We start from the raw sequence: 22,574 nt of genomic DNA, 5'->3' as shown, positions 1-22,574 counted from the left end.
GCAGTGACAAAATAGATTGTCTTAGTTGCTTTTATTGCTGTGAAGAGACACTGTGACCAAGGCAATTTATAAAAGAGGACGTATGCTGGGGGTCAGTTCAGAGGGCTAAGTCCTTGACCGTCGTAGTGGGGTGCATGGCAGCAGGCAGGCATGCCGCTGGAGCAGCAGCTGGGAACTTACATCCTGATATACAAGCAGGAGGTAACAAAAAGAAAGCTAACTGGCAATGGCTTGCATGGCCTTTGGAATCTCAAAGCCCACCCTCTGACACCTCTTAATCCTTCCCAAACAGATTCAGCAACTGGGGACCAAGATGCAAATATATGAGCCTGTGGGGGGGGGGGCCTTCTCATTCACACCACCACAGAGGGTCAGGCAGGGAGAAGACAGCCATCCCTTGAGAAGCAGGGAAGGACAGCAGCCTGGACCTCCAGCTCAAACTACCCTGTCCCCCCACGTGGCGTGTGGCTGCCCTGTGGGGAGACAGAGTAGTTTGTTCTGACATTCTAGAATAGGAAAAGGGTAGTAGTACAGGTACTCAAACTTGTAGTGGCCAGAACTGGGTGGGTAAAGTGCTTACCTAGTCTATACAAGACCCCGGGTTCCATCCCCAGCACTTAAGAGCCTGATGTTTGTCAGCTCCCATCCTCATACATGCACACACACACACACACACAGAGCCTTATTTCAACAGGAGTGTTGGAGGCAGGAGGATCAGGAGTTCAAAGTTATCCTCAGCTACATAGGGACTTTCAGGCCAAACTCAGCTATGTAAGACAATGTCTCAGGAAAGAAGAGCTGGCTATGGGGCTGGAGAGATGGTTCAGCTATTAAGAATACCAACTGCTCTTGAGGAAGACCTGGATTTGGTTCTTAGCACCCACACAGTACACAACCATCCATAACTCCAGTGTCAGGGAACCCAATGCCTTCTGGCCTTCATGGGCACCAGGCATGCATGTGGTACACAGACACAGAAGCAGCAAAATACACACACACATAAATAAATCTAAAAACATAATAATTCCAAAGGAAAAAGGGAGAGGGAGGAAGGAGATGAGTGAATTCCAGTGAACTTACTATGTCAGTAAGCAGCAGATCTTGCTGGCAAGTCCAGGGCTCTGGGTTCAAGGTTTGCTTTGAGTTACAACAAGAGCTCAGTAGAAAAGAACAAGGCTCCAGCCCAAAGCTGACAAAAAGCTCTAAGCTTGTATGTCTTAGTCTGAAGTCTGGTTTATCATTTCAAGTGGTTTGAATGATAAAGTCACCCATAGCCTTGAGCATTTGAACACTGGATCTCCAGTTGGTATAGGTGTTTGGGGAGGCTTAAGAGGTATGTCCTTGCTGGAGGAAATACAAATCTAAGGGTGGACTTTGAAGAGTTCTGATACCTTTGTCAGGAGGTATGGCGCACACCCTTTCCTGGAACTCGCTTTGTGGACCAGGCTGGCCTAGAACTCACAGAGACCTGCCTGCCTCTGCCTCCCAAGTGCTGGGATTAAAGGCATGCACCACCACTGCCCAGCTGTTGTTTATTTGTTTGTATGTTGAGACAGGGTTTCTCTGTGTAGTTTTGGAGCCTTTCGTGGATCTCACTTTGTAGACCAGGCTGGCCTCGAACTCACAGAGATCCACCTGCCTCTGCCTCCCGAGTGCTGGGATTAAAGGCGTGTACCACCACTGCCCGGCTGAAAGAACAAATTTTTAAAGCCATATAATCTTGGTTTGCCAATAGGTATTATAGGTCGTCATTTTGTCCCCATTTCCTTTGGATCTAACCTTCCAGCCCTTTGTTGAGGAGAAGGGGTGATGTACTGTCCTCAGTAACTACTTCTGCTGAAATTAGAACACCATTGTCAGGGCCCAGGAAAGCTGGAATCCTAGTCAAAGGCCAGGAGGGATTAGGACAATGGGGCTTTCATCAGAACCATCTGGTTCCCTGACCCAGCTGAAGAGACAAGGAGCCGTCACATCGGCTGGACTGGTTCACATCAGCTTTCATCAAGTCCAGGGTTCATCTCGGGAGCAGTTTGCAGTCTGTGGCTGATCTCTGGATGGTATCCACCAGCCAAGGGGAACTCTCCCAAGACATACAGACAGACCAGGGACAGAAATTAAAGAACTTCAAGGAAACTAATTTAGAGCTTCCCTCTTAGGGATAGGCAATAGACGTGGAGACGGAGGCTGTTGATTGGCAGGAGAACTTCCTGGAGTCCCATCTGCTCTGGGAGGTGAACCCAAGTCTTAAGGCTTTCTTGACTCTCTGAAGCTTATATATACTGTCGTTGTCTGTAATATACATTGAAATCCACATTATAGAAAAAGCAGCCAACAGGTGTCTGTAAACCAGCTGGGGTAGGCAGGGCTGTGGTGGTGCACGCCTTTAATTCCAGCGCTCCTGTAACATGAATCTTAACAGGTCTTGTTAATAAAAACAAACCCAGGGCCAGGTACTGGGGTGAATGCTGGAAGATCAATCAGAGAGACAGAACCAGCCACAGCCAACCTCACCTCACTAAATCCACAGCTGGTCTTGTTTCCTCAGACTGAAAGCCTCTGAGTGAGTCCTCATCCAAATGGATCTCAGCTGAACTGTTCCTCTAAAGCCTGAAAGCTTAAAGAGATTCTAGTTTCTAGTTTTCATGCCTTATATACTTTTCTGCTTCCTGCCATCACTTCCTGGGATTAAAGGCGTGAGTCACTATACCTGGATGTTTCCAGTGTGGCTTTGAACTCGCAGAGATCCAGACAGATCTCTGCCTTCAGAATGCTAGAATTGGAGGTGTGTGTGTGCCATCATTTTCTGGCCTCTGTGTCTATCTAGCAGCTGTTATGTTCTCTGACCCCAGATAAATTTATTAAAGTGCACAATATATTGGGGGACACAATATCACCACACACTTGGGAGGCAGAGGAAGGTGCGGATCTCTGAGTTCGAGGCCAGCCTGGTCTACAGAGTGAGTTCCAGACCAGCCAGGACTATACAGAGAAACCCTGTCTCAAAAAAACCAAAAACCAAACCAAAACAAACAAAAAGAAGAAAAAGGGGCTAGAAAGATGGCTCAGTGGTTAAGGGCACTGACTGCTCTCCCAAAGGACCTGGGTTCAAATCCCAGCACCCATATCGCAGCTAACCACTGTAACTCAAAGATCTTACCTGCAGGCAAAACACCAATGTACATAAAATAAAAGCAAATAAAATTTTAAAAATTGGTGTATAATTTAAAAAAGAAAGAAAGAAAAAAAGAAATAGGCTGTAGTGATGGCCCAGCAATTAACAGCACTGGTTGCTCTCAAAGGGGACCAGGGTTAGATTCCCAGCACCCACATGGTGGCTGTGGTGGTTTGAATGGGTGTGGCCCTCATTAGACTCAAGGGTTTGAATGTCCATAGGGAGTGGCACTATTAGGAGGTGTGGCCTTGTTGGAGGAAGTGTGTCATGGGTGCAGGCTTTGAGGTCTTATATGCTTGAGCTATGCCCCATCTGGGACACAGTTCACTTCCTGTTGCCTACTGATCAAGATGTAGAACTCTCAGCTCCTTCTCCAGCACCATGTCTGCCTGCACCATGTCCCACCACGGCAATAGTGGACTAAACCTCTGAACTGTAAGCCTGCCCCAATTAAATGTTTTCCTTTATAAGAGGTGCTGTGGCCATGGTGTCTCTTCACAGCAATAGAAACCCTAAGATACAACTACCTGTTACTCCAGTTCCAGAGGATCAGAAGTCCTTTTCTAGCCTCTGAGGTCACACAGAACATTTACATGCATGCAGATAAAAACACTCAGACATTAAAAAAAAAGGTCTCATGTAGCTTCCTGAATATTCGCTCCTATTTCTTTACATACTGTGTGCGTGTGCGTGCGTGTGTGTGTGTGTGTGTGTGTGTGTGTGTGTGTGTGTGTGTGTGAAGTCAGAATGTGGTGTCAGACGACGACACTTTGCAAGAGTCGGTCAGTTCTCTCCTTCCCCTATGTGGAACCTGGGGCATTAACTCAGGTCTTCAGGCTTAGCAACAAATGCCTTTACCTGCTGAGCTAACTCACTGGTCCATGTTAGAGTCTTTCTCTTTCTCTTTCTCTCTCTCTCTCTCCACCCCCAACATGGTCTCACTGGGTAGCCCAGGCTGGCCAGACCTTGCTGTGTTGCCCAAACTGGCCTTGTTGTTGCGTTTGTAAATAAAAGTTAACATGTGTGTTTTGTCTGCATATATGTTTGTGCACCACGTGTGTGCTTGGTGCCAGCAGATGTCAGAAGAGGGGGTTGGATCCCCTGGACTTGAATTATGGATGCTTATGAGCTGCTGTGTGGGTGGTAAATACTGAACCTGGGTCACCTGGAAAAGTAGTAAGTGCTCTTAGCCGCTGAGCCATCCTTCCAGACCTTGCTAGAGGGAAGGACAAAGGCATACATCGGAAGTGAGGGTCTTGGCCAGAGATAAGGGTTGGGGTGTGATTAATAGGACTCTTGGCTAATATGGAACTCTACAGACCAAGGACAGGACCAGCGTCAAAGTTGGGGTCTCATGGATTAAAGTGTTGAGGACTTTTTGTTTTAAACCTGGGTCTCCAGCGCACACCTTTAATCGCACTCCGGAGGCAGAGGCAGGCAAATCTAAGTTTGAGCGTAGCCAGGGGTACACAGAGAAACCCTGTCTCGACAAATTAAAAACTGGGTCTCCTATTGCCTAAATTGTTCTCAACCTACCCTCCCGTCATGATGTTGGATTTCTAAGCCTTCCTCTACCCCTCAAAAGCTGGGACTACAGGTATATATGTCACGCTTACGATGGTGCTGTGGATGGAGCCCAGAACTTCATGCATACTGGCCAACACTACCAACTGAGCCACAGCCGAAGTCTTTTCACCAAATACTGTTCAAGGAAGCTTGTGTGCGTGGTGCTTGGGCTACATGAGCCCGCGTGTTTAGAAAGGGGTGGTGGTGGGAGAGGTTGGATGGGAAGGGACAACACCGGGGAGCCTCAGGTCTGGGCGACTGCAGTCTCCAAGCCCAGAAGTGTGCTTGCAGAAGCTCGGGCAAGGCAGGTTCCAGGTCCTTTGCCCACAGACCTCACTCTTCCGCGAGCCCTGGTCTACGTTTCCGCCCCCATCTCGCACGCCCAATCGCAGAGGCCTCATCGGTTCCGCTTGCCGCTTCAACAAATCACGGCTAAGACGTTGCTCCTCCGCCGCCGTTCGGAGCGACGCCCTTCCTGTACGATGACCAATAGGAGCGTAGGGTGAGGGCGGGTGGGACGGGCTGCGGGCAGGGGGCATGCGCGCTGCAGGCGGCCAATGGCCAGCGGCGCGGCGCCAGCGGCGGACTCGCCCCGCTCTCCGCGGCAGTGGGGCGGGGTCCAGGGTCTAAGCCTGAGTACCCTGGAACGGTGAGTGCAGGGGCGCCCCTGGGACGCCGGCAGGCTGGAGGCGGGGCGCCACCACTTCCCCGGAGTTGGACCCGGAGCACCCGCTGCTTCCGCACTGTGCGCCTGGTCCAGATGGGTCGGCAGGTCTTCGGGCGGTGGGTGGGGAGAGATGCAGCTTCTGCAAGTAGAGACCCCAGATTTCGTCTTCAAAGCTGGGCCGGGATCTTCGGGATCTGGGAAAGAGGAAGTGAGTTCTAAAGGCCCCATGTTCCTAGGATGGCGTCTTGAACTCGATTATGGTCAACATCTATTAAACGCTTACTGTGTGCCAGACACTTGCCCATCGAGCCTTTGAAGTCACCACTGGTACCTGCTCACTTGAGGGAACTGGCCCAGAGAGGAGACAAGTTCCGGCAGATCTGACTTTCGGTGCCCTTACGGTAACATAATCATTAAGGCTGGTGGGCTCAAGGCTGAGATGCCTGCGATCTCAGCACTCGGGAGGCAGAGAGGCAGGGGGATTTCTGTGAGCTCTAGGCTAGCCTATGCTATATAGTAAAATGCTGCCTCAAAAGAAGAAAAAAATAAGTATATATATATGTATATGTATATATATATACATATATATATATATATATATATATATACACACACACACATATGTAAAATGCTGAATATAGTGCATCATTCCTGTACTTCAAAGACTGAGGCAGAAGGATCACCATGAGTTGGAGGACAGTGTGAATTCCAAGATAGCCATAGACCAATATAAAATAAGTAAAGGATGAATGGATATGCCTCAGTTGGTAAAGTGCCTGCAAACATAAGGCCCGGAGTTTGAGTCCCAGCACTCAAAGTGGAGCGTGGCAGCAGCCACAGGTCACCCCAGCACTAGGGGATAGAGACAGGAGGGCCCTAGGGGCCCCCAGGACAGCCCAGCCAAAACAGTGACCCTAGGTTCAGTAAGACTGTCTCAGGAGAGAGGCCTCAGGGCTAAGAGCACTGGCTGGTCTTCCAGAAGACCCAGATTTGGTTCCCAGCACCCACGTGGCAGCTCACAACCATGAATATAACTCCAGTTCCAGGGAACCCGACACCCTCTTCTGGCCTCCATCAGTACCAGGCACACATGAGGTACAGCACAGACATACATGTAAAACATTCACACACATTTAAAAAATAGGTGGAAAGTAACAGAGGAAGGGCCTGATGTACACTTCTGGCCTCCATATGTGCACACAGGGAACAGACTTTCACACTTAGGTGCACACACATGCATACATTATGCATGTATGCACATGCGTATACCATGCACATATATGCCTGTATACACTATGCACACATCCATATACCATGCACACATATGCATATACCATGCACATATATGCCTACACACACTCACACACTCATATACCTGCACATATCCATACACTATCAATGTACACTTATGCTTCATGTACATACATGCATATGCCAGCACACACATGCATACAGTATGTACACACATATACGCCATGCACACATACATACACTATGTACATATATGCCTGTACACACATGCACACACACATGCACCATGCTCACAGAATTTTTTTTTGTTTTTGTTTTTCGAGACAGGCTTTCTCTGTGTAGTTTTGGTGCCTTTCCTGGATCTCGCTCTGTAGACCAGGCTGGCCTGGAACTCAGAGAGATCCACCTGGCTCTGCCTCCCGAGTGCTGGGATTAAAGGCATGGGCCACCACTGCCCGGCCAGAAATTTTTTTTTTTTAATTTAATTATATTTTATTTTACAATACCATTCAGTTCTACATAACAGCCACAGATTCCCTTGTTCTCCCCCTTCCTGCCCCCCTCCCCAGAATTTTTTTTTAATTGTGGAATCTTGTCCCTGAAATGTGACAGCCAAGGTGAGTGTCCCCCCAAGGGCAGTCGGAGCGGCCCTGGTCACCTGTTGGGGTGGATCTCAGGCATGGAAAGAAAAACCATGATGGTGAAACTCATTATGATTTAATTAGGTTGCATGTCTTTACCTGTGTCTGTGTGTGCACGCATGTATGTGCACATGGAGGTCAGAGGACAGCAGAGCAGTTGGTTCTCTTCAGGATGTGAAGGGATTGGACCTGGGTTGTCAAGTTTGGCCACAAGCCCCTTTACCTGCTGAGCCATCTCGCTGGCCCCACAGTGAAGTACTGCTCTTTTGGTGGTCCTGGGATGAAGCCTGGAGCCTGCGTGCAGGACACACGCTGCTCTGCTCTTACCTCCACCCCAGTGGATTCTCCTTGGGTCATATTTGGTTGTTGTTTTTCCTGCCTAGTTCGGGTTCCTGCTCACCCATTACCATGCAGAACCAGGTTGGAACATCTTTCCGTAGCAACCGTCTCAGCATCTTGGATTCCCTCGGGAAAATGGAGGACCAGAGAGGTTGAGTGCATGGCCTGAGGTCACACAGAAAGCTCCAGGACCCACCACCAGGTCTGTTGCATCAAGCCTGCCTGCCTTCTGGGAGCTTTGTTCAGAGCAAAAACTGATTGGTTGGTTGATTGACAGTTGATTGAGACAGAATCTCACTGTGTAACCCTGGCTAGCTTGGAACTACTTAGAGCAAGCTGGCTTCAAACTCACAGAGTTCTGGGGTTAATGACATTCACCTCCATGCTTGGCTTAAATTTATTTTATTTTATTTTTATTTAGTGTTGTTAGGGTGGTTCTTTTTTTTAATTTTTATTTTATGTGCATTGATGTTTTGCCTGAGTGTATGTTTGTTTGAGGGTGTCAGATCCCCTGGAACTAGAGTCACAGACAGCTGTGAGCTGCCATGTGTAGGTGCTGGGAATTGAACCTGGGTCCTCTGGATGAGCAGCCAGTGCTCTCAACCACTGAGCCGTCTCTCCAGTCCCATTATGCTGCTTTTATAAGGATATGTGGAACACATGTAGCTCAGAGGACAACTTTTGGGGGTCAGTTTTTCTCCCTTCTATGGTGCGGTTGCCAGCAATAGAGATCAGGCAAGTGCCTTTGCCCGCTGAGCCGTCTCCCAGGCCCTTATTTATTTAAGACAGGATCTTATGTATCCCTGGCTGGTCTCTACCACCTTAGGTATCTGAGGATAGCCTCTAACTCCTGATCCTTCTGCCTCCCTTTGAAGTGTGGGGATAGCAGGCGAGGGTTCCCCTCAACGTGGACCTCAGGGTGGCTGTTCAGACTGTTGCAAGGTTGTTTATTGAGGAGAAGGCAGGGTGTGGCGACTTGTGTTTGCAGTTCTAGTGCGCAGGAGGGTTTGGAGCACAAGGCTGGCCTGAGCTAGATGGATGGAGCTTGTGAACCTCATTGCCCTCCCAAAAAACAAGACAGGTGGGTTCAGTCTGCTGGCACTACTGTACGGCTGTAGTTCCGGTTACTTGGAAGGCTGAGGCAGGTGGATTGCTTGAATGTAGATATTGAAAACCGGTCTGGAAAAAGCATATTGAGATCTTGTTTCAGACTAAATAAGACTTCCTGGGTGGTAGGTGACACACACCTTTATTTATTTATTTTTTTATTATTTATTTATTCATTCATTCATTTTTGGTTTTTAGAGACAGGGTTTCTCTGTGTAGCCCTGGCTGTCCTGGAGCTATCTCTGTAGACCAGGCTGGCCTCAAGCTCACAGAGATCTGCCTGCCTCTGTCTCCCAAGTGCTGGGATTTAAGGCATGCTCCAACATTCTGGGCTGATGTACATCTTTAATATCAGTACTCTGGAGGCAGAAGTAAGTAGATCTCTGTGAGTTCAAGGCCAGCCTGTTGTACATAGTGAGTTCCAGGCCAACACCAGGCTATACAGTGAGACCCTGTCTCAAAAAAAAAGAAAAAGACATTAAAAAGTCAAAGAAACAGTTGCACACCTGTAATCCTAGCATTTGAGATTCAAACATTAGGATCAGAGCTTCAAGACCATCCTGGGCTACATGGTAAGTTTGAGGCCAGCCTGGGCTGTCTGAGAATTGGCTTTGTTTGTTTGTTTGAGACAGGGTTTCTTTATGTAGCCCTGGAATTCATCTTTTAGACCAGATGGTCTTGAACTCAGAGATACAGCGGCCTCTGTTTCCCAAGCGAGAATTGTTTTTAAAAAAGAAAAAAATATGGCCTAGTTAGATGGTTCAGAGTCAGAGGATGAGTACTTGCTACTCTTCCAGAGAACTAGAGTTCAGTTCCCAGCACCCATGTCAAGTGACTCATGGCTGCCTGAAACTCCAGTTCCATGGGAGTTGATGTCTTCTGTGGGCACCCACACATGTGGGCGCGTACAGACACACACACACACACACACACACACACACGTACAAATCTTTAAGAAAAAGTACAGCAGTGAGTTGGAGGCAAGCCTGGGTTACATGAGACTGTCTAAATAAACTAACTTTAGTGCTATCACTAAAACCAGCGATCCAACAAGTGTATAAACTGAGGTTGAGGGAAGGCAAGAGCCAACTCTTTCTTTGGACTTCAGCCTGGGTGATTGGAAGGCTGAGGAGCTAAGAGGCCTCTGGGCCCAGAGCTGACAGCCTGTCCTTAACCAGCAGTGAATGGTAACGAACATGCCTCTGTGTCGGCGGAGAGCCACCCCGGAAGACAGCTCGGCCAGTGGCAGAAACGCTCAGCCCCTGGTGCCCACAGGCAGCTTGATGGTGCTGCTGCACTGGGCTGGGCCGGACGGCGGGGAGCCCTGGGTCACCTTCAGCCAGGCATCTCTGACTGCGGAGGACATCTGCATCCACATTGCACATAAAGTCGGTGAGTGTAGAGCCTCAGGGTGGGGGCGGCTGATGGTATGGTTCACAGTCACTGGACAAAAAGGAATGAGTCCTGAGTGCCAGCTCAAGCCAGGGCCAAAGGGGGGCGGTTATTCTAGAGGGGCAGCAGGGAAGAAAAGAGTGCTGGGCCAGGGCTGTCTGTGATCCCAAAACTTGGGAAGCTGAGGCAGGAGGATCACAAGATCCAGGCCAAACTAACTACACATGAAGACCCTGTCTCATAAAATAAGTCTGAGGCTCAGAGGTAGAGCTCCTGCCTAGAAATCCCCAGCTCAGTGGTTTAGAGCACTGGCTGCCCTCCCAGAGAGTCCGGGTTCAATTCCCAGCGCCCACATGGCAGCGCACAACTGTCCATAACTCTAGTTCCAGGCAGTCTGGTACCTTCACACAGACCTCATACATGCAGGTGAAACACCAATGCACGTAAAATAAAAGAGGCAGGTGGATCTCTGTGAGTTCGAGGCCAGCCTGGTCTCCAAAGCGAGTTCCAGGAAAGGGGCAAAACTACACAGAGAAACCCTGTATCGAAAAACCAAAAAATAAATAAATAAATCTTTTTTTTTTTTTTTTTTTTTAAAGAACCCCCCAGTGAGGGGTTAGGGTGTGGATCAGTAGAACTTGCCCAGTTTGTGCAAAGTTCTAATTTCTATCCTCTGGACCCCCCACAATAAAGGCACTAATGCTGTCGCTAGGCCCCTCCTCCATAACCTTTTTTAGTCCTAATCACATGTCAAAAGTTCTGCCCTTAAATTCCATGAACACGTTACTTGTGATGATTAAGATTTCAACTTGTGAGTGTTAGGACATGTTCACACCGTCACAGGGAATGTGTGGCAGCCATACTGGAGCGTCTCTCACCGCACTGCTTCCTGTTGTGTGATGCGGGCCGTGGGACCTGAACTCTCTAGGGAAAGTGGCCTCCACACAGATCCAGGGGATAGCCCTGTTCAAGGGACCAGAAGACCTTCAGGCTGACTGGGGTGTGGGTTCTGAGAACCGGGAAAAGGAAGTAAAAGTTGGAACTCGGGGCTGAGCTTGTCACTCTGCTGGTTGAACACTTACCCAGCACACACAGAACCCCAGCTTCCACCCCAGCACCCCAGAATCAGGCTCCATGGTGCAAAACTGTCCTCCCAGTTCTCTGGGAAGTGGAGGCCGGAGGCAGAGAAAGAAGTTCAAGGCCTGGGCTCTGTGCGGCCTATCTCAAATCAGAGGAATTAAAATCAAGCATCAGAGGCAGAAGCCAGGTCCTAGTGACTCAGTCCTGAAGGGGTTGGGATTGCTCAATGGGCAGGGAGCCATGGGAGACTTGAGCAGAGCGGTTGGCATTTTAGAAAGCTGTTTCGCAGCCAGGTGCCTTATTTGATCAAGCCTGTAGTGAAGCTACTTGTAGTGAATTTGGAGAGCAATTTGTGTTTATCTGACAGGTTGAAACCTTTGTTTTTGTTGGTTTTTTTTGTTTGTTTGGTTTTGGTTTTTCCAGACAGGGTTTCTCTGTGTAGCTTTGGAGCCTGTCTTGGATCTCGCTCTGTAGACCAGGTTGGCCTCGAACTCACAGAGATCTGCTTGGCTCTGCCTCCCGAGTGCTGGGATTAAAGGTGTGCACCCCCCCCACCCTCACCCCCCGGCTGTTGTTTATTTGTATGTTGAGACAGGGTTGCTCAGTGTAGCCCTGGCTGTCGTAAAACTCACTTCATAGACCAGGCTGGCCTGGAACTCAGAGGTCTGCCTGCCTCTGCCTCCTGCGAGCTGGGATGTGCCACCATGCTGAACCTGCTTTGGGTTGTTTTTGAGACAGGGTTTCATGTAGCTCAGGCTGGCCTCCAACTGATATGTAGCAGATAATGACCTTGTTCTGCCTTAGCCTCCAGAGTTCTGGGATCCTGTGCCATTTAGTCCAATGTTTCTGTCCTAGCTGCAAAGGAATCTGGGGAATGTAGTTCTGGGAAGCCTTGGGATGGGGAAAATACTGAACTGCCTTGTGTGTATATCAGTTTTTGACATTTTATAGACAGGAGGGTATGTGACAGGAGGCAGTGGGTTGCAGGATCCTCAGAGCTAAGGTCTGCAGATGATGTGGCTTCTGACTTCATCCTGCCCTTGTTCCAGGTATCACTCCACCCTGCTTGAATCTCTTTGCCCTCTATGATGCGCAGGCCAAGGTCTGGCTGCCCCCAAACCACATCCTAGATACATCCCGAGATGTGAACCTAAGGCTATATTTCCGAATGAGGTGAGTGAAGGCCTCTTGGAAGGAGCGCGCGCGCGCGCGTGTGCGTGTGCGTGCGTGCGTGCGTGCGTGCGTGCGTGCGTGCGTGCGTGTGTGTGTGTGTGTGTGTGTGTGTGTGTGTGTACACGAGTGCCCATGTGTGGAAGGAAATTCGATATATCCACTATGCCATGGTCTCTCAGATCAAACACAGGTCCTCAGGCTTGGCAGGTACACACACCCACACACACACCACACCCACACACACACACACACACACACCCCTGAGCCTCCTCCCTGGCTCTGCTTACCCATGCCCTTCTTGCAGGTTTTACTTCCGGAACTGGCATGGCATGAATCCCCAGGAGCCAGCTGTGTACCGATGTGGTTTCCCAGGGACAGAGACTTCCTCGGAACGTGCAGAGCAGGCTGTGCAGCTTTTGGACTCTGCCTCATTTGAATACCTCTTTGAGCAGGTATGAGCAGAGATAGAAAGTCTAGATTATTTGGGGGGACATAGGGCCAGTTAAGGACTCCCTTCCACTTCAGCTAATATATTTCTGCTCATCCTAGCTGGGGTCTTTTAACTGTCTTTACCAAAAGAATTTGGGGTGAATGAGTGCTGTATTTGATTAGTAATGTCTGCCGTGGTCTCAAGATCCTGAGGAGGTGGTGTATGTGATGTGCATTTGAGCTTCCTAGGAACATTCTTATCTCTCCCTCCCCCACAAGGTGCCTAGAAGTAAAGAACTACAGTTTGTTGGCAATAAAACAAAACCCTCCCCACACCCTTCTCTGTTCATCCCTCTACCCCTCAGGGAAAACATGAGTTCCTGAACGACGTGGTGTCTCTGCGGGACCTGTCCAGTGAGGAAGAGATCCACCACTTTAAGAACGAGAGCCTGGGCATGGCCTTCCTGCATCTCTGCCACCTCGCCCTCTGCCGTGGCGTCCCCCTGGAGGAGGTGGCCAGAGAGGTCAGGTGAGTGGACGTGGAGTGAGAACTGGGAGTAATTGGGTGGGGTCCCCACACCCGGGGACCCAGGGTGGGCCTTTCATGTTGTCCTCATTTGTCCAGCACGCTTATTGATCACCTACTGTGTACTCACACTAGCTCTAAGTATTGGGCGCTCTCGTCTTGTAAAGCAGTCTGGGTGATAAAGGAAATGCGAACCTGGGGCTGAGATGACTCAGCAGACCTGACTGCAGAGGACCTGAGTTCAGCTGCCAGCGCGTCCATCTGGCAACTCACAGCTGTCCCAGACTCCAGCCCCAGCGGCTCCAAAACCCGCTTTGGCTTTCACTGGCACGCACGCACGTCTGCACACATACAACATGCACATAAAATAATAATAATAATAATAAAGTCTTAATGAAAAAAAGAAATACAAACATGCAATGTAGAAAAGTTGAGTAGAAAGGTGGATTCAGGGTTAGTTATTAAGTGGCGCTGTTTACCGTGCAAGAAAAGCCACGAGGTACAACAAAGCCCACCGTAAGAGTTTACTAAGGGAAGATGTGCTTAGGTCTGTGGAAATGGTCATGCAAGGAGACAGAGGAAGAGGGTGAGGAGTCTGTGACCCGCTTTTTGTGGATTCCCCCACGCATGTGCATATGGGCGTACATAGCTATGCCACGCATGTGCATAGATTACGTGATCACGCTGCTTGCAAATTACGTGACCATGAAGCGCATGGATTACATAGGACGTAAGGCCCTGGGATGACTAAGCCTCTTGCTTGGCTACTGGACAGCGCATGTGCGGTCATGTAGCTGGGGGAGTGGCCAGGAATTCCAACATTCCAGACTCTTTGCTTATTATAAAAAATGGTGGGTTGCCAGGCGGTGGTGGCGCACGCCTTTAATCCCAGCACTCGGGAGGCAGAGGCAGGCGGATCTCTGTGAGTTCGAGGCCAGGCTGGGCTACCAAGTGAGTTCCAGGAAAGGCGCAAAGCTACACAGAGAAACCCTGTCTCGAAAAACCAAAAAAAAAAAAAAAAAAAAAATGGTGGGTCAACAGGAATGAGAGTACCTTGTCCCCTGAAACTGCTTCCTGCTGACTCGGTGGGCATCGGTTAACTCTTGGGGGTAGGGAAGGGGGTTTTTGGGGTAGTCAGATGTCCTGAGGTAGTGGATTGTTCTCTGCTGTTTTGGGAACACCTTCTGCTGCTTAGGCCTCTGTGGCTGCTTGGGTCTGACAAGGTGCTGCTGAAGTGGATACGACCCATCCAGGTGGATTCAAGCTGGCTCTGGAGCTCGGAAGAATTTTTAAACAAATTAAGAAGCAGACATGGGGAATTTAAAATCTTGAACTGGTAGCCATGATATTATAATGTTTAGTACTCTGCTATATTGATTAGTGTTAGAGAGAGAGAAATTTGAAACATGTTTCGATTTTTACCTGAGATCAGCCTTATCTAAGACAAACCTCAAGGCACCTGTTTTCTTTAGTAGTTTAGCCGAGTCCAGACCCTTTTGAGTCTGGGGGTGTAAATACCTCTGGACTGTTAGTGTTCCTTACCGCCTGGGTATACTTGGTGGTTCTTGGCCTCTGGCTCTATGGTGGTCCTGTAACAGTCAGCTGAATAGTTAATTAGAGATTTGAATATGTTATTAGAGACAGAGGGAAGCTGATGTAGCAGAATGTGGTCAGTAGAGACAGGAGAGTGTCTTGCAGCTGTTAAGTCTGGAGTGAGGCACATGGGGGAGCAAATGAAATCAAAGCTCCTGCCTTAGCTAGAAAGTTTCGTCCCATTTGGGCCACAGGGCAGGTTGGCACAACTGAAAATGTGTGGGTGAGAGGGATACCCCTGAAAATACAATTAAGTAGTGGGGTCTGGTGAAGTAGGTAAGGCTGTCCCCCTACCCCGACAATAGGGAAATGAGAGGTGGAACCCCAAAACTCCCTCAGGATTGAGAAGTGGCTCTGGTGTCCAAAAGAAAGGAAATGGATCAGCCCAGTACTGTACGGGCTACCCTGGGTTCCCTGTGAGAGATAGCACCTTCAATCCTCACCCACGGCCAAGCCTAGGAGAACAGCTGGAGGGAGATCTCTGTTTGATGTCCCCATGCCACGAGGTGCAGCGAGGCAGTCAGCTGACCAGTGTCCCTCTCGGTGGCACTTCGGACAAAGCCCAGATGGTGGCCCGCGTGGGGCAGGGTCGGCATGTATTGGTGAAATTATTAAGGCCACTCCAGGTAGTTAAAAGGGAGGTTTATTTTGTGGGGTAACTCACAAATAAAGAATAGGCTACAGGGTCTAGGGAAGACATAGTGCAATCCGGCAGTGTTCTCTGGAGAACTCTGTTTGGTCTACCTCTAGCGACCAGGATCCGGGAACCAAGAGCAGGCAGCGCATCCAGATCTCAGGTCTTCAGGGTCCTCTCTTGGCCCCGCCTTGTAGGCGTGACAGTTACTGAAGCCTCAATGGGGGTTGGAACTTCCAGATCAAAGCTGGAATGGCTACCCACTGCATCTCCTCCTTTTGTCTAAATAAGAAGGTTATAACCTAATACAAGATTATATACAAAAGAATGCTTATAAAATATTGTCCAGGAGTAATGAGGAATAATGACCTAGATAAGATGGAACTACAACCAATGCGAACAATATCAAGCAAGAAACACATATTAAAATCCAGAGAAGTCTGGACCATAGGTAAATGGTATGTTACAAAGATCATTCCAAAAGGTGTCCTATCCTAAAGAACCTGAATCTAATACTTAATATGTTCTATCTAAGATAATATATACTAAGTTGTAACTATAACTGCTAGTCTTCAATCCCATCAAAGACCTGAGAAGGAATATAATGGTACCTGAGAAATGGTAGATGAATGCAAGCAACTTTTGGGAATCTTGCAAGAGTAGACAGAGACAGCTGGCAGCCTGGACAGTCACCTAATGTTTCTCAGCATTGTTGGTGCATTCAAATTGGCTACAGGCCTAGAGTATCTGACAGACCATTCTCAGAAGCAGGAATTCTGAAAGACCATCTTACCCTGTCTTGGCAGAGTACAGTGGTTGCTTTCCTTGTGTCCCACTTGTCCAGAAAGGACAGCATTGCGTTTGTACTGTTAGCAGTCGAGGCAAGGGCAGTTCTTTGCCCAGTAGGCCATTTTGTGCCAAGAAGACAAACTTTCAAATGGAAATGTCTCAGAATCCCAACATTCTCTCAGGATCAAATTGGTGCTGCCAGGAGCAATTGTGTCTCACGTCAACAGAATTCTAAGTTATTTAAATGCCATATTCTCTAGGTCCATGAAGTGTTTGAAGATTACCTGTCCATCTGACCTATGCATCTGTAAATCTGGATAACTAACCTAACTAACGTAACTATAGAGATGACAAGCATAGGTGACTATAAATCTATAAGTCTTATCTACCTAAATAACCTAAGGACTAAGGCTTCATGTAAACAAGGTAAACAGTCAATAAGCAAATGTATGGTAAAGAACGATGACTTCAAAATTGTGGCAATACACAGAGATTTCTTTTTTTGTTTTTGTTTTTTCGAGACAGGGTTTCTCTGTGTAGCTTTGCGCCTTTCCTGGAACTCACTTGGTAGCCCAGGCTGGCCTTGAACTCACAGAGATCCGCCTGGCTCTGCCTCCCGAGTGCTGGGATTAAAGGCGTGCACCACCACCACCCGGCTACACAAGATATTTATAACAGAGGTAGGAATATATAGTGCAATATGCAATATGATAATATTCTTAAATATATATCAATATACAGAATATCCTAAACAGAAGTAGAACATACATACAGTATGACAGATATAAATTTACATTTGCATCAATATACAAATATTTCAAATAAGAGTAGAAATATATGTACATTAGAACAAATATAGTTCTGTATTTGTATCAATATACAAATTATCTTAAACAGGAATATAAAAGTAGTTTACATTTGTATCAACAGGCATGAGCTCAATGGACTTCTCTATCACATTTAAAACAGGGACCTGAAGGCTTCGGGCGGCCGGTCGGATAGCATGTGCCAGCATTTGGCAGTTCTGTTTACGGGCTTTCTCATCTCCTCCATGGTACACCTTAAATGCCACCGCTAAGACTTCTGCCTATGGAGCTGGAGACCCTCTCTCCAGATGCTTAAGTTTAGCCCTTGATGTTGGGAGAAGATCTGGGAGACATGAGAAGGATTTATTCCTTATCTTGAATTATGTTTTTTAGCTTTTCATAGTTTACTGGTTTGAGGGCAGCCCTATGAAGACCTGCCAGGAGGCAGGTTATAAATCGATCCCTAGCTAGAGAACCACACGGGATATTGTAATCCCAATGTGGGTCCTGATAGGGAAGTGCCTCGGCCCCGATGGATGGGCAGCATTAGTCTGACGAACCTCGTCTGCATGAATCCTGGCCTGATCCCAGACCCGTCTGTGCTCCTCAGGGCAGCTGAGAACAAGTGTCAGGAGGAGTGAATGTGGGAGCCAGAGTCGGGCGGTTGGAGCGGCCTGGTACCGGAGAGGAGGAGGGGCTAAAGGTTTATTGAAGTCATAGATTCCTCAGGTTCAGGTTGCATGTCTAGGAGCATGTGGGCAGGAGAGAAGGAATCAAGGAAGAAGGAAAAAGCTTAGGTAAACAAAGCTTGGGGATAAGATAACTTCATTTCCCCATTCACTGGCAGAAGTTAAATAATGCTCATGAAATATCAGGATGCAAGGAGCCATTTTGTGGCCATTTTTATCGTTATCTAAGGGATGTTTAAGGCATTTCTCAGAGGAGGAATGGGAGTAATAGGAGGAAGCCCATTTCCCATGGCTGCGGCAGAGGGGAAAAAACTAAAAAAAAAACCATGATCCAAGACTAAAATCTCAGGCGTCCCCAAGATCAAGTGAGGATCAGCAACATTTCATTAAGATAGAAGGGTGAGAACATCCCTCCCTCCCGCCATGGGTCCCACAGCAAGAAATATATCTCAGGCTGCAGTCATGGGAAATGGCTAGAGATTGGAAAGGGAAAAACCATCAATCGGAGCAGCCAGTGTTGTGAAGCGGTCCAGCAGCCGGGCAAATGAAAAAGTGGGAAGTCGTAGATCGAACAAACCTCCGTATGGAGTCTCGGTCGCACAGCGCTGGGAGGGCCTGCTTCATCTCACTATCAATGTTAGTTATGAAGCGGCGCTGTTTACTGTGTGAGAAAAGCCACGAGGTACAACAAAGCCCACTGTAAGAGTTTACTAAGGGAAGATGTGCTTAGGCCTGTGGAAATGGTCGTGCAAGGAGACAGAGGAAGAGGGAGAGGAGTCTGTGACCCGCTTTTTGTGGATTCCCCCACGCATGCGCATACAGAAAAGAGAAAACCCTATAAAACCCAAGCCTACAGAGTGGGGTTCCCTGGGGTGCAGGATATAGACTTCTGGAAGGCACTATAGGGCTCAAATATCAAGTCCTAGGCAGTTTCTGGAAGCTCAGGGTCTGTCTCTGGCCAGGCACATGGCAAGGACCTGTAGTCACAGCTACCAGTGTGCTGAGACAGGAGAATTGAAAGTTCTAGACTAGCCTGGGCTACAGTGTAAGAACTAGTCTCCTCCAAAAGATTAGCTAATAGTAGTTGGTCTGGTTGATGAACACCTGGGAGGTAGAGGCAGGAGGATGGAGTTCAAGGTTAGCACCACAAGAGTTCAAGGCAAGTCTGGGCTACTGTAGTTGGAAGTTTTCCTGTGTCCCAGCCTGCCGGCAGTCGGGACAAACCTCTCCCACTCGCATCCCCCAAGTTGAAAGGATGGTCAGTAGCGCTGGTGGCGGGGCTGGTTGTGGGAAGCAGCACTGGTTACCGTGTGGAAAGGTAACGGTCACGACAGAACCCAGTGTTAGTTTTCAGAGCTTTATTAGGAGGGAAAAGGGGGGGAGGGGAGAGAGGAGAGCCAGGCCTGGGGTGGTGGGGGAGAAAGCAGAGAGAGAGAGGATGGGGTCTGTGTCTGGCTTGGCGTATGTAGTCGCCAGGGAACGCCAATGACATAGGATGCAAGACCTTTTGCTTAACTCCTGAATTGCGCATGTGTGGACACGCAGCTGGAGTAAGGGCAGAATCCTAACACAAGTAAACACACACAGGCTTATATTAATTAAAACTGTTCAGCCATTAGCTCAGGCCCACCACTGACTAGCTCTTGCACTTAAACTCAGTCCATTTCTGTTCATCTACATGTCGCCATGTGTTCTGTGGCTTTACGTGTATGCCATTATATGCTGCTCTCGGGACAGCACGCTGGCGTCTCCCAACTCAGCCTTCCTCTTTCCAGAATTCTCCTTGTCTGCTTATCCCACCTATACTTCCTGCCTGGCTATTGGCCAATCAATGTTTTATTAAACCAGTGTACAAAAGCATTATCCCACAGCAGGCTACATGAGACCCAGTCCCAAAACACAAGACGAAAATTAGGACTAGGGCCTGGAGAGATAGCTCAGAGGTTAGGGGCATTTTCTGTTCTTCTAGAGCACCTGGGTTCAATTCCCAGCACCCACATGGCAGCTCACAATTGTCTGCAACTTATGCAGACATATGCAAACAAAACACCAATGTACATAAAATATAAATAAATAAATTTAAGAAAAATTAGAATCAGATGTGGTGGCATGCACCTGTAATTTTTGGACTCAAGAGGTAGAACCAGGAAGATTACTTCAAGTTTGAGGTCAGTCTGGGCTATGCAGTGAGCTCCAAGCCAGCCTGGGGTAAATTATGTAATATAAAAACTGAGGTAAGGGGCTGGAAAAATGGCTGAGTGCTCATGAGCACTGGCTGCTCTTATAGGGGACCTAAATTCAGTTCCCAACACCCACATGGTGGCTCACAACCACCTGTGAGAACACACACACACAAGGAATAAAAATAAAAATTTTCGAGACAGAATTTCACTGTGTAGTGCTGGGATTAAGGGCAGAAGCCACAGTCATATGAATTGAGTTTTTTATTTCCACATTCATGACATAAGCCTTGTTGTCTACATTAGGCAGCAGAGATGTTAAGCCACTGACCCCACGTCACCCAGCCTGTCTGGCTGCACAGGCTCTGACATGTCTCTGTGTCCTCTTTACAGCTTTAAGAACTGCATCCCTCGCTCCTTCCGCCAGCACATCCGCCAGCACAATGCGCTCACGCGCCTGCGCCTCCGCAGAGTCTTCCAGCGATTCCTGCGGGCCTTTCAGCCTGGCCACCTCTCCCAGCAGGTTGTGATGGTTAAGTACTTGGCCACCCTGGAGCGGCTGGCTCCTCGATTTGGCTCAGAGCACATTCCGGTGTGTCATCTGGAGGTACTGGACCAGCCTGAGAGGGACCCCTGCTACATGCAGAACAGTGGGCAAAGTACTGGGGACCCAAGCCCAGAGCTGGCCACCAGGCTTCCCACCCACGAGGTACTGGTGACAGGCACCGGAGGTATCCAGTGGCATCCACTGCAGATGCAGGTGAGCACTCACCTTAGCTGAGGGCTCCTCAGGGTGGCCCAAGTGAGCCCTGTCCTCACCTGGCTTTGGAGGCTTGTCCATCTATCCTGTTTATGTTCTTCCTTTGATTTTTCACCCCTCCATTTTTTTGTGGGAGATGGGCAGGGGTGTGCTAGGGTGTGCATGTGCAGATCAGACCACAGCTTGGGGAAGTGGTTTCTCTCCTTCCACCATGTGGGCTCTGGAGCTCAGGTCATCGGGCACCGTTAGCTGTGGAGCCGTCTCCCTGGCCCTTGAGGGGGTTTTTATTTTTATTTATTTTTTGTTTTGTTTTTTGGAAGAGGGTTCTCTGTATAGCCCTGGCTGTCCTGGAACTCACTTTCTGGACCAGGCTGGCCTTGAACTCACAGAGATTCACTTGCCTCTGCCTCCCGAGTGCTGGGATTAAAGGTGTGCACTGCCGCCGCCGCTGCCACCACCACCTGGGTAAGGGTTCTTTATTTTTTTATTATCTATCTATCTATCTATCTATCTATCTATCTATCTATCTATCTATCTATCTATCTATCTATCTTCCTATCTATCTATCTATCTATCTATCTATCTATCTATCTATCTATCTATCTATCTATCTATCTAAAGACAGGGTTTCTCTGTGTAGCCCTGGCTGTCCTAGAACTTGCTCTGTAGACCAGGCTGGCCTTGAACTCATAGAGATCTGCCTGTCCCTGCCTCCTAAGCACTCGGAGTAAAGGTGTGTGCCACCACCGCTCAGCTTATTTTTATTTTTGAGTTAGTATCCTAGTCTGTACTATAATTCCAGCTGACCCAGAACTCAGCTGTGTAGCCCAGGCTGGCCTGGAACTCAGCTGTGTAGCCCAGGCTGGCCTGGAATTCGTGGTGATCTTCTTGTAGCTTTCTGACTTTGGGAGTTAGAAGCTTGAGCCCAGTTTCCTCTTGTCCTTTGAGGGGACATTAAACTATCCATGCCCTGCTCTGTCCCTTGGCCCCCTCCCCACCCCCTGGCTTGTTTTTTTAGGAATCAGAGAGAGGTAACAACAGAGGGAATCCCCAAGGCAACCGGGCTGGGAAGAAAGCCAAGGACCCTGAGCCTGGAGAGCAGCTGGCTAAGAGCCCCGGGGAAGCACCCTGGACCTACTTCTGTGACTTCCAGGACATTTCCCACGTGGTGCTAAAGGAATGTCATGTGCACATCCACCTGCAGGACAACAAGTGCTTGGTGGGGACCCCAGGCTGGTGGAGGAGGCCGGGGTCTGTCCTGCTGGGCTCCCTGACCATGTCCCCTGGCCCACAGTTGCTGTGCCTCCGCTCCCGGGCTGAGGCCCTGTCCTTTGTGGCCCTGGTGGATGGTTATTTCCGCTTGACCGCTGACTCCAGCCACTACCTGTGCCATGAGGTGGCACCCCCCAGGCTCTTGACTAGCATCCAGAACGGCATCCACGGGCCCCTGATGTGAGTGATGGTGGCCCGAGGGTGGCAGGGGCTGGCACTGCCGGAAGCTGAGTTCGTGCGTTCTACCTAGTGTGTGTCTGTGCGCCTGCTGTCACACCATCTAGCTGTGGGCCACATGAGTGTGCCACGGTGTTTGTGTCTCACTGTCTGGCCGCTGTGTGACTCCCTTCAGTCCCCATTTTTGTTGTTGCTGCTGCCTCCTCTGGGATATCAAGGCCCTCATACTAGTCCATTTTTCATTACTGTAATAAAATAGCTTAGTCTGGATACTTAAGAAAAGAGGTTAGCTGTGGTGGTGTACAACTTAATCCAAGCAGGTCAGCTGGGG

At 48.8% G+C, this 22,574-nt stretch overlaps 1 protein-coding gene across 4 annotated transcripts in view; it reads left to right on the top strand.

The window, feature by feature from the left end:
* Nucleotides 1-5,252: 5,252 nt before the first annotated feature.
* Tyk2 (tyrosine kinase 2) overlaps nucleotides 5,253-22,574 on the top strand; it is a 31,124-nt gene continuing 13,802 nt past the window's right edge. For 2 of the 4 annotated variants that reach the window (XR_013052639.1, XM_076575776.1), the window contains exons 1-10: nucleotides 5,253-5,387; nucleotides 5,642-5,806; nucleotides 7,681-7,838; nucleotides 9,925-10,135; nucleotides 12,265-12,388; nucleotides 12,693-12,840; nucleotides 13,183-13,346; nucleotides 20,428-20,794; nucleotides 21,813-22,013; nucleotides 22,089-22,246. Coding sequence is in view for 2 of the 4 variants with exons in the window: in XM_076575776.1 (XP_076431891.1) it covers nucleotides 9,928-10,135; nucleotides 12,265-12,388; nucleotides 12,693-12,840; nucleotides 13,183-13,346; nucleotides 20,428-20,794; nucleotides 21,813-22,013; nucleotides 22,089-22,246 (1,370 nt within the window). In the remaining 2 variants the exon portion in view is untranslated. Of the gene's footprint in view, nucleotides 5,388-5,641; nucleotides 5,807-7,680; nucleotides 7,839-9,921; nucleotides 10,136-12,264; nucleotides 12,389-12,692; nucleotides 12,841-13,182; nucleotides 13,347-20,427; nucleotides 20,795-21,812; nucleotides 22,014-22,088; nucleotides 22,247-22,574 lie in introns of all 4 variants that reach the window. The other 2 variants (XM_016005553.3, XR_013052638.1) reach the window with 2 other exon arrangements.

Source organism: Peromyscus maniculatus, chromosome 7 (assembly GCF_049852395.1).
Source record: "Peromyscus maniculatus bairdii isolate BWxNUB_F1_BW_parent chromosome 7, HU_Pman_BW_mat_3.1, whole genome shotgun sequence".
In the NCBI taxonomy this organism is placed as follows: domain Eukaryota; kingdom Metazoa; phylum Chordata; class Mammalia; order Rodentia; family Cricetidae; genus Peromyscus; species Peromyscus maniculatus.
Note: the sequence above shows the minus strand (reverse complement) of the source record. Positions and strands in the feature narration are given on the sequence as shown.